Source organism: Oenanthe melanoleuca, chromosome 3 (genome assembly GCF_029582105.1).
Source record: "Oenanthe melanoleuca isolate GR-GAL-2019-014 chromosome 3, OMel1.0, whole genome shotgun sequence".
Taxonomy (NCBI): Eukaryota; Metazoa; Chordata; class Aves; order Passeriformes; family Muscicapidae; genus Oenanthe; species Oenanthe melanoleuca.
The window spans coordinates 62,343,113-62,355,427 of NC_079336.1; the positions used below are offsets into that span (position 1 = coordinate 62,343,113).

Below are 12,315 nucleotides of genomic sequence, written 5' to 3' on the forward strand. Positions count from 1 at the left end.
AGACTTGTGGGGTTCTGCTTTTTAAAACCATATGTTTCGGGGAGTTTTTTTTTCTCCTGGGGCAGGAGGTTTGAGGGTGTTAGTCTTTGGGGGAGGTTAGAGGTAAAAGTGTGGGAGAAACGTAAAAGGATTTTCATTTAGACCACCCACCAATCTTTTTTTATTCCATGTGTTCCCTTGTCACTCAGCAGGAAAAGTGCTACCTCCGCAGCAGAATCAAAAGCTGAGGAGGTCTCCAGCTGTGAAGAGAGCCTCTCAGGGTCAACAGAAGGGGAATTGTGTCAGAGCTGCTGTTTTCTGGATGATTTTTTTCAGCATGGGGAGGGAGGGCTCCTCTCAGGCTGGTCAGTTGGATGGGAACATTTGTGTTCTTCAGGTTCATCCAGGATTGCCTTAGGAGTGCTTTTGCATATCAGGTGGTTGCTACTGATGATTATTTGTGCTCAAAAAGAATCATTTATAACTGACCTCTGTTTTGATCAGAGCAGATTCTTAAAGCCACCACTTGACCTGGTAAATCCCTGAGTTTGCCAACTCATTTGTCACATGAACACAAACACCTGAAGATTTGTTTGTAGGCTGTTTATCAGTAGAAGTACCAATTCCAAAACAAAGGCCAGAAATCCTGACTCAGAGAACAGAAAAGCCCAAGAAGCATTTCACAACTTCTGCATAGTTTATCTTCTGTCTCTGATAATGTCTGTATGACAAATGTAAGACTAAAACTTTACACTAAAATGCAATTTAAAGTATATCTTGACTCTCTTGCTCCTGTGCAGCATTTGCTTTGACTGGGGTTTAGAATGCTTGTGTCTGCTTTTCAGCTCCTGCATCTTGTTTTCACTTTCAGTATTGCTTTTGATAAGATAAAAAGAATCATGTGCAGGCTGATGTGATGAGTGTTTCCCTGTGTATTTTTTTCCCTTTTTAATATATTTCTTTGGGACATTAGGTCACTTTGTGCTCAATCAAAAATATTGAAGTCCCTGCTAATGTAGTCCATTTCCTCTCCACCCCTTACTGCTCTACCTCTGCAGGATTAACTTGCACTGGATTTTGAAACCATGTGCTTGCTAGTGTTATTTTTGATATTGACATTAATTTGGCATGCACACAAGTACTAAGTGGTAAATTACATATACATACATATATATATATATATAACATATGCTATATGATTCACATTAATATTAGTTTTTTCACTATTAATATTATTGCACTGTGTGTTAAATAGTGGTGAATCACCCTTAAATTGCCCTTTATCTAGTTTCAGGAGTTTTTTTCCTCCAAAGCTCCAATTTATTTTGCATACAAGAATTCCACTAAATAATTAGAGCAGAATCTTGAAGCCTCAGAGAGTGCCAGCTTTCAGAAGTGAGAGCTGCTTATATATGATAGAATAATAATGATGAATAGAGATTTCACTATCAAATGTACAGGAAGCTGCAGGAAGCTGTAAATCTGAACATTTTAATTGCTACTAGAAATTCTCAAATTTTATTTATTTATTTATTTATTTTTAACAATCAGAGTCTAATGGCAGAACAGTAAATTCAACTGTGGGCTGCCTTGACTTAGATGAAAGGGCCATGTCTCTCCTCTGCCTGATTAATAAGTTTAACTCTATTTTCACTTCAAGAAAGAAGGTCCAGTTCTGAGTACCGGAAAAAAATATCAGGAGAATGTAGACAATACATTCCACTCCTCAGAAGCTGCTGACCTGCACACCAAGGCCAACACAACAGCTTGCTTGTCCTTCAGTGCAGTTGGGATGCTGACTCTACTGTTTAGGCCTGAGCTACAAGCAGCTTGTTGCAATTCAGAGTTGAGATAAAGGCGAAAGAAATAATGGACAATAGAAACCATAGCACACAAAACTGTAAGCAGTAAAATGTCACTTCTAGCAAGTACTTAGATTTTATATTTTTCCCTCAGTAGTTACCGAAGTGCTTTCCTTCACAGGAGTGAAGGAGAAGATTCCTCTTCCTAAAGGTACCTAGTTTATCCTTTTCAGAAATGTGGACTTTTTTTTTTTCATTGTATTTCCCTCATTATGTACTCTTACTTGACTGCTTTATTGATTCAACTATCCTGGTATTGCTGGGAGATGTTAGTGTGGCCAAACCTAAGCTTGTGTTGAAGTTAATCTTGCAGCACATCACCCCTTCAATCCAAATGTTGTTATATCAGTCCCAAACATTCACTCTAATGCCATCTGAAAATGATAATACTAGACAACCAGGGGAAAGTTTCTAGGTGTGAGTCACAATGAATCAGAAAAAAAAAAAACAAACTAACAATGTGCAAAATATGAAAGGGTATAGAGTCTAGTTCATTCATCCTTCAGAAGCAGGGGGGAAACTTGCAGAACTGGTGTCAGACTACACTGCAAGTCATTCAGCTCTACTCCCCCATCTGTGGGAAGAAAGAAACTGGGTTTTGCTGATATAAATTGGGTACATGCTGGTCTTGAATGTACCATAAAGTAGAATGACTGCAGTGAAAGAGGGGTCACTGGTCCCTGTTGAAGTTTTCTATGCATCTTTTAGGCACTGCAGGGAGAAGACATCAAGTCAAGGTATTTCTGAAAATTATAGAAAAAGATATTGTGGAGTTTGACTTTTTTTTTGGTCAATTTAAGTGAGGAACAGATTCACTGTATTAATTGTCTAGTAATTCAACATCAATGAAAGATGATTTATTAGGTAACCTGTGTCACTGATTGATATGTTCAGCAACACAGGCAATTGCTGTTGATCACTGGTGATAGAACAGACTGGATTTTGCATCTGGAGAGTCAATACCTTGGTATGAAATAGTTCAGTTTTGCAGTGCTTTAGCTCACAAAATGTTGCTTGTGCTTGTTGCACAGCAGTGATGGAGTCACAATAAAACATTTTGTTATGTTGCTTAGACATGCAATGCTCAAGGTTTGAGATGAGTTAAAGCATCAGGGACATACTTGCCTGTGTTCCCCTGTTTCTCCTCTTATTTTGATTTACTGTGCAAAGTGTTCTGAAATAGAGATTTTTATTTGTTCTTTAATACAAAGTTGCTTTGCAGTTAAACACTTGAAACATTCTCATCTTGCTGACGGAGTAATTTTGTTGATTTTTTTTCCCAGGCTAGTTTTGCCATTCAGGGCTTTAAAGACGCTGTTATGCTCTCTCACAGGGCTCACTTGGAGGCCAGTGCAGAGAAATGGAACAGATTGCTGACATCCCTGGAAGAGTTAATCAAATGGCTGAATGCAAAAGATGAGGAACTGAAAAAACAAATGCCTGTTGGAGGGGATGTTCCAACCTTACAGCAGCAGTATGACCACTGCAGAGTAAGTTCCTTATGTTTTATGGATATGCTACTGCAAATTATAGAATGAAGCAAATTGTTGTGCAGGAGAGATGAATGTTTCCTAGTGACTAATTTCTATAAAAAAGCTCTAGGTCTCCACCCATTTTGCTTGCCCGCCTTGCCCAGTAAAGCACAACTAAGATATGCTATAAAATTTCATTGAAAGGATTTTTGAGACGTATGTTCAGTCTAAACACTTTTTTTCTTTACTGTTGCTTGATATTTTTTTGAATCCTGATGGGTGAAACTGTTATTTTACTCTAAAAGTTAAGGAAGGCATACAAAAGTTAAAAGTCACCAAGAATCATGAAAGCCAAGATGAATGTAAATTCAGTAAAACTGTGAACAGTGCCTTTCTACATGTTACTAAACTCCCCACTGATAGCAGCCCCCTACCCATGCACACTTACGCTGCAAAGATGACTCAAAATTATTTTAGAGAATTAAAATTTTTCTGTGCCTTGTATTGTTCTAACTATAGCATGCTGTCCTTGTTTTCTAGTTTTACTTGTCCTGTGCTGGTTTGTACATGATAGACTATTAATTCCTAAATACTTCCTGACAGTAAAAAAGTCACTTGCATCTACATTTCTTCGTTCATGTAGCATGTAGAGTCTATCTTCCCAACTCAGATCAGTAATCAAGTAAAGATGGTTTTGCCATTGGAAAAATTGAATCTAGTAAAGCTGGTTCCATCTCATTTGTTGATCTGTATGGTGTAAACAGGGAAAGAGAACAATGCAGCTTTATATAGCTAATTGCATGCTAAATATGTTCCCCTCTGCCAACTACACTGGTGCCTTTTCTGCTGTGGTGTTTGGTGAGGGCAAAATTTGAGTCTGGAAAAACTTACTAATACAGAAATACTTGGAATACTGTGGGATAGTGCAAAAAATACAGTCTGTCATGAGCAGCACATTTGCATCTTCACTCCAAAATAGAAGTGCTTAAGGAAATCTGCATACATTTCTTCTTATTTAGTTTTTTTAAGTAAATTTATTAGCATAAACTCAGGAACTTTGTTTCTTGAGAGTTCATCTCTTCCTAATCCACTTAAAGCATCATGCTCTGTAGGCACATCTGCTGTGAATTTTTTTATAATGATCAAATGGTGGATTACTAGTGCCAAAGAGCAAAAAAAGGCTGAAACCCAGCCAAATATGACTTTCAAGGAGGTCAGTGGAAGGTGGTAGACCTCTACAGGTCATTTTCTAAAGGCTTGTTTATGTCTTGTGTAGATTTCAGTATGTGCATGATAGTAACAAAATAATACTAGTAAGTGCCTCTTATCTGAAGAACTTAAATTGATTAATAAAACTGGTGTTTTATTCTGAAGTGGAAAAATGTAGTAGTAATGGTGCTGGATAGCTCATTTGGACCACTAGTGAACTGCAGCAGTATGAAGGAGGAAGCACCTCTGGGTTGGTTAATCCTTACCCTTACGTTTAAAGAATAACTGATATTTTCTTATGTGTCAAGGTTAAGACTCTAGCAAGAGCATTTGGGAGCTTTTGGAGATTATTCTTTCATTTTTCAAAAAGGCAATGTTCTTGCAGTGTCACAGTGAATATTGGATATACTTGCCTGAGTCTAGTATTTAATACAAGCTGCATTAATGGTCTGCAACAGCAGGAAGTTAAAGCAACCCTGAGTATCACCTTATTTTTTATATACCTATGCCAGCAAAACCACTGTATGCACTTGCAGATATTTCTTCAATGATGTTTGGATGACTATTTCTGAACAGTTATTTTGTTAGGGGGAACCAAGAGATTCCCATGTATCTAGTAATGATGCCATGCTGGAGCAGGGGAGCTGTACCACAGCTGTCAGTTGGTTTGATTCTTATGGCAATGCTTCACTGCTGTTTCTTAGTAGGAACTGTTCATTCCTTGCTGAAGCTGCAGTTTGCTAATAAACTCGATCAAGCTGAAAAATTGCAGGTTTTTTTCAGATAGAAAGTGAAAACTAAAGGGGAAAAAATAACCCTAAAAGCAATGAAACAAAACCCCAAACCTGTTAAGTCCTTCTGCTTCCTCAGCAAGGTTAATGTTGGTTGATGTGGCTAGGATGCTGCATGAAGTGTCCTTGGTTGAGAAGCACAAGTTTTATTCCTGTGTTTTTGGTTTTTTTTTCAAAACATTATACCAAAACTGTCCTTTCAGTCGATTTTTTGTAATTCCATGTTGTCAGCCACTCTGTATCTTGTAGTGGATATTGGTGGCTGGTCATTTGTTTTTGCCTTTATTTTAAGGTGTTCCATTTAGAATATGTTAAGCTGGGAGTTTTCAGTATTTCAGATTTGAGATGTAACTGTATCAGATGAATATTGCAGAGATATGATTTCATATCTCTTGCTGCAAAGGATACTCCCTTTATTCCACCTCTCATCACTGGCTGTCCTGGTTCTTTTAAAAATGTTTCTTTGCCCATGCTTCTTCAAGCATTAAACCTCCTGAACATTTCATTTGTAAGATTTACTTTTGATCAAAGGGTTGTTTTTTTGTTTTTTTGTTTTTTTGTTTTTTTTTTTTTTAATGATCCCTTGTTGTGTTTCTGCTGCAGCTGAGGTCTCATCTCCCAGGTCTGTGTGCCTCTGCTCTCCTCTTTCCTTAGGTTTCATACCTGAGTGAAGATTAGAAGTTGTTTTCATGCAAATTGAGCAGTTCAGTACCTCACTTTGTCTCCACTAGTCTGTCACCCATTTTCTCCTATTTCCAACTTGCTTGCCTGGTCTTTTCCTTGCTGGCACATCAAAATGTAAGTGGTAAAATAGTGGCTCAGCTCTGTAAGAGGTGCCCTCATGATAGTCTCATCTCCTTCCCTTTATTTTTCTGAGTTCTGTTGTATTAGCATTATTTTTTGCTTCTAGTTGCTCAATAATTGTTGTTTTGTTTTTATTAACCTGCTTTTTTTCCCCACTCAGGTACAGGAATGACTTGTTTGCTTCAACTTAATGGCACTAATTCCATTGGCCTTTCCCTCTGTTAGTATCTCCCTCACTCAGTGCTTGGCTTCAGCAGTGCTAGATAGATAAGTACAGTACTGTGTGAGAGTTTGGGTTGGCTCACATTGTTTGGGTGCTACTGAGGTCTGTTTGGACAGGAGGAAACAAATGGTTTGCCATTTGATTTTTTAAACATGTTTTTGTTTTAAATCTCTCTCATTCTTCTGTGCTTTAAAAGCAAACATTACACACAGCAGAGTTAAGTTGAATTAGGACTACTGATTTAGCCTATATTTCCCAGGTTAACAGAAATCTTTCAGGATGTGGCAAATAGTTATAATTTTTAACTTTTTTTTGTGTTGTTCAGCCAAACTTCCTTCATCTGGAAATTTATCACATGCTAAGTGCTAATCAATGAGCACATCCAGTCTGGGTGTCCAGTGTTGCTCTGTGTGTTGCAGGGGGCAGGACAAGAGGAAGCTTAAACAATGGTGCATGAATTTCCTATTTTGATTATTCTCAAAATTTATTTGCCTTTAAAAGAGGGGTTGTGGAGCAAGAAGTCCAAAGAACACTGGAAGATTTGGGACACTGAGAGGACATTTAAAAGTACCTGAGCTGAAACGTTGTTCATATGGAATGTGCCTATAGCTGAGTCTACATTCACACTCCAGAAGTGTGAGACACAGGGAATGGTTTATAGGGAAAAGAAACTGAAGGCATTTATGTTTTCAGAGTTTATTGCCAGGTTTTTTTCATTATTTCAGTTTCTCACTGTTGCTAGTTCTTAGCATGTTTCACTTTCATTCTGTTCTTTACCAGTCTTCCTTATAAATATTTATTTAGGATTTTAATGTGTATTATGCAAATTTTGATCAGCTGCATAGACCAGGAACAAAACCCCACACCAACTCACCAAAACCAAAAAACCAAAAACACCACCCCAAGCCTGTTTTCCTCCCAGCCTCTACCCCTTGAAATTCCACCCCTATGTGCATATTTTAGTATGCCACAAAAGAAAATCTGAAAAAATACTGTGGAAAATCAGTGGGCTGGTTTTGTGCATGTGGAAGTACCTAGAGTCACACGTGTGTACAAGAGGAGCCAGCACAGATGCTGACAGCTTGTTCTTTGGAGATGGACTGAAACATTTATATATCTCACTTTTCCACTGGAAGAGTTTCTGCCTGTAGCTTTTTCAAAGTGTGATTTTGCTAAAATACAAAGACTCCCTAAAAGCTATAAATCACTGTGGTTTGGATTCCAGAGAGAGAACCAGGACATTTCAAATTAAGCAGAAATGGGTACCCTTTTGCATAAATCCTGTTGGCATGTGTCTGCATAAATGAACAAATGTCTAGCTAATGCTAAATAATGCATGCGTCTTGGATCAAAGAGATGCTTAACTTAGCTTCATTTGAGCTCAGAATGAATTGGCTAAGGACCTGTGAATGTTTGATTGATAATTTTATGTCTATGGATAGGTCATTAATATTTCAGGTACTCTTCAAAATTTTTGGAGTTGCTGTCTGTGTATTTCATGTTTCAGGCTTGTTTTGTTAAAGTAAGCAAATAATGAAAGTTGTAGTATTTCAGTCTGTTTTACTTAGCTGTTTTCATTTAATCAGAAGTGTTAGCATAGCCAACTGGAAACTACTTTCTATGTGTTGTTATCCCTTCAGGGTGCCTGTAATTCTGTTATTCTCTTTAACAGTGGGAAAAGCCTGTGAGAAAAGAAATCTATTTCTAGCCTTAAACTTTTCTTCACTCTTTGTTTGCCTGTCTGATTTTGGGCAATGAGTTTATTCTTAAATTAATTCCTACTTAATTATTCTAGATTCTTTTTCTGGGATATTTTCTGTATTAAAATCTGCTCCCACATTAGGAATTACTAAATCTAAGAATGAAAAGAGAAGCATTTAAGTATTTGTGCTTCTTTATGCCATGCTCTTAATTATAGTCTAGAAACAACTTTATTTATTACTCATCACATAAGACACAAAGCACACAAAATCTCTGCTGCTTAGAGGTGGTCAGTTAAATTGGTTGGTCAGTTAATGGGTGGTTGCTAAAACATTAATTTTCACTACAGTGTGAGCTATGAGGGGGTAAGAAAGGAAGAATTATGTGGTCCATGGTTGGAAGTGGAAAATCAATACAGGCTCTTGCTTGGAGGAAGAGCTGCAACTTGGTCTGATGGACAGGGATGTGATGGAAGCAGGAGCTTGAGCAATTTGTACCATGCTGCTCTGAAGGGGCTCTTTAAAATCAGGATGTGGGTTCAAAACCTACATGCTCTGTCAAGAGGAGGAATAGCCTTCCAATATTCAATCAGCATTGCTGAGGTGTATGAGAGCTCCTTACGTAAACATGTAAGGGATAAGAGTTTTTTAAGAACTCTTGAAATTTTGCATATTTGAGAGTCCTGAATGTTGATTATTGGTGAAAAAATCTGCTATTGTACTACACTGAAAATTTGTACTGTTCAAAGACAGTACAACTCATTAATCTTTAACTGAGACTTTTCTTTGTGGTGTGTTTAGGAGGAAGAAGTGGAAATTGTGGGTGAGAATATTTTGTTACAGGAGAGGAAGAGTGTAGTTAATGCCTGAAGTTAAATGGGGGTTCTCAAGTAGACAGACTTAAATCCATTGCTCAATAAGGATTTACTTAAAATGATTTCTGTGTTACATGAATGATTCAGGTGTGTCACCACTCTCCTGGGCTTTTTCTCCAGAAGAATGATGTGTAAACAAAAGCCTGGCACAAAGAATGTTAAATTAGGATGCCAGTGCAGTGTATTTTTAACTTTGACAAAAACAATTGTTTCTCCTGGCTGTATTTCATCTTGTTCCCAGAAGTGTGGCTGTCTTGCGATAAGTCAGGAAAAGTGCAACGGATCAGTACTTAAAATAATAAATAACTTGGATAATGAAAGAAAAAAATACTCTGTCACTAATGCAGAGTAAAGCATGTTGTCTTACTGTGGGGAAAAAACAATTCATAAACACTTTTCCAGTACAATAAATGAAACATTTTGGTGGGGTTGCCTTTTCAATAATATCATTTTGGTGCATACAGTTCATGCTGCTTTTTCCTGAGGAGCCAGTCTCATTTGTTTTAATCAAAGACTCCCATATAAATTTTTAGGACCTCACTGGGTCTTTTTCAAACCACTGAATAAAGGAAGGTTTTTAGATAGCCTCAAATACCGAAGAGGTCGTTCTGACATTGCTGTGGAGGAGAATGCTTGTCATAAATCAGGCTTACATTGCAGAAGCAGCCCAGCTATCAGCCTTTCTCTTTGTCCTTAAAAGGCTGTGATGAGTTGAGTGCCTATTTCTGTACTATCTTTTTATTTCACCTCACAAAAGACCACTCTAGTTTACATCACTGTTAGCAGTAGCCCATCTGCAACTAATGACATCTTGTAACATCTTGATGTTCTGGAATGTACCAGACATCTGTTTCACTCCTGTGTGTTGGTCTGCAGTGCTGTGACTGGCTGTGGCCTGACCTTCAGGGGAGAGCCATGAGCACAGCCAGGGATGCTGATGGAGCACAAGTGTGTTAGTGACTGATTTTTCATCTCCACCCATAAGACAGCCACTCTATCCTCTTAGCTACCTGTCTTGTTCATCTTGCTGTGTTCTTCAGACTCTGCTATATCCTTAGGGAACTAAAGTAACTCCTATTGCATGTGATACTTAGGACGAAGGTGCATCAATGCAGTGTTTGATACTGTAGTACAACAGCGCCTTTTTGTTTTGTAATTTCAAGGGATGCCCAATATTTTATTGGCCATTTTTTTTTAGTTTCTGTGGCATATTAAGCAAATTATTTCAGGGACCCGGCAATGAAACTCCCGAGACCTTTTTTCCTAAGCTGTAACTGCCCAGAAAAGTGCTCATGGATTTCAATTTGTGCATGCTTTTTTATTTTTTTATTTTTTAATTTTTTTTAAGATCAATTGGTGTTTCAATTGCATTTAAAAATGCTGGGTATCACTAGAAGCCTAAGGACGATATGTCAACAGATGAGCTGCCTTGCTGGATCCCAGAGATGGGCTGGTGTAAGGAAATGAAACAGGACATTTCTCTGAATGCAAATATTGTTTTTTGCTGAGGTCTGTTTTTCCAAAGGCAGAGAGCCAGGAAAAAACACTGGCACAGTCACAGTGAATCTGTTTTTTCAACTGGGGAGTGCTGCTAGAGAGCCACAATAATACAGGGTCCACTGCCATATTTTTTTCAGATGCTTTCATAGCCTGTGTTAAAGATGAAAACTATTTGTCCTACTCATGCCTTTCTCATTTTGACACCAATCTCAGGTTCTTTCTGTGTATTCAGTAACACCAGCTCAGGTTTCCTTGATTTCTCTGTGATCTGTTTTGATAGACTGGACCACTAAGAAGAAACTTTATTTAACCGGGCTGTTCACTTGTCACTCGAGGTGTGGACTGGAGCTTGCAGGGATTGATGCTAATCTTAAGAACCTTTTTATATAACTGATACTTTTCCATATGAATTTTGTGCAAACACTAGAAAGTTTTCTTTCATCTTGTGTTCTCAGTAGGCAGAGTCCCTTATGCATCACTGTTTTGGAGAAACTGAACAGAAGCATTAGTTTATGATGCACTTCTTAAATATGCAGTAAGAGAGAGGCTGTTACCAGTTTAAAATCCTCCTGAAACTTACTGCATTTGCAGACAGGGACCAGTGAAGAATCTTTTTTGTTTTCTGTTAAGAACATCTTAATCTAGATCCTGCTTCTTGATGCTGCAGGCAGAATCTTTAGGGAAGAGGAATATTTATTCCAGTTAACTCTTGAACTGGAGGAGGAGGATTCAAGGATCCTCAATCCCTTGTTATTACAGTCAGTAATCCACCCTAGGAAGATAAATTGGAAAAATTGTGTTTCCATGGCAGCCACCCACTCCTGTTTTCATGCAGATTCTAGAGATTGAAGGCTAGGTTTCAAAATGTATGTACAAAATAGGGGAGGGGATGGGATTCTGCTTTTTCTTACACTTTTCTTTTAGCTTTCTTATTTTTGTTTTGTTGCATTTTAGAATGCAAGGGTAGATATTGGTTTAATGGGCAAGGTAATCTCACAGGAAGTATTTTGTTCTGTTTTGTTTTCTTTCCAAGAGCTCTTAACATAGTTAGTAGTTGTTCCTAGACAGTTACCACACATCAGTATCTTCTGACCTAGGTTTCAGTGAATTTCTCTCCCCCAGGGTGGTTAGTCTGTGGGGCTGGGAAATTGCTAGGAATGTTACTAGAAGCAGTTTTCTTCTCTGAAGTTTTGGTCTTTAAACTTTGGATGCCAAAAGGTGCTAAACCTAAAATGATGCTTAAAGATTTGAATCTTTCCTTTCGGGGAAGCTTCTGGATGTTATGCTTTTGCTAACATGTGTCTCCTGCAAAGTGAATTCAGTGCTGTGCTTCAGACAGGCTTTATACTGGATCTAGGGTTCCCACTTCTATACCTTGAGCTGCTAGAGGACCTTAACACTTACTGATTCATCCAAGGTTAGCTGTTTTGGGGAAAAGATGGGTTGGTTTGGTTTTTTTTTTAATCAGATTTGGAGCCTGAATGCTCATCTTGTGAGGCCGATGACATGATTCCTTGTGTCATTTAAAGTATCATCAGTAGTTGTCCGCATCAGAAGACTTAGTGTACCCTGTAGTGCTGTGCCTGGTAGGTCTGCAGCTGTCTGCAGTCATTCCTTAGAGTTACTGAGATTAGTTTGTTTTAATGAGTAGATTACTGAATTTTACGGGCACGCTGTAATTAAGATAGAAAATATTTGCTCGACAAAGTGGCTGTTGGTTGTGGGGGTTGGGTTTCTTTTGGTTTGTGTCATGGTTTTGGGGTGGTTCTTTAGGCACCTCTTTCTGGAAGGAGTGCAATGTTGTCCTTGCACATTTACTACTACTGATTTATTTTATATGCTTGGTTGGTCATTTTATAATTTATTCCCCTGTAATGTGTGAGGGACACTTTAAAAGCAT

At 38.1% G+C, this 12,315-nt stretch overlaps 1 protein-coding gene across 5 annotated transcripts in view; it reads left to right on the plus strand.

Annotated features, from left to right (window-relative positions):
* UTRN (utrophin) overlaps positions 1–12,315 on the plus strand; it is a 329,881-nt gene that overhangs the window by 221,759 nt on the left and 95,807 nt on the right. For all 5 annotated transcript variants that reach the window (XM_056488825.1, XM_056488823.1, XM_056488826.1 and 2 more), the window contains one exon: positions 3,175–3,331. In XM_056488825.1, the coding sequence (XP_056344800.1) occupies positions 3,175–3,331 (157 nt within the window). The remainder of the gene's footprint in view (positions 1–3,174; positions 3,332–12,315) is intronic.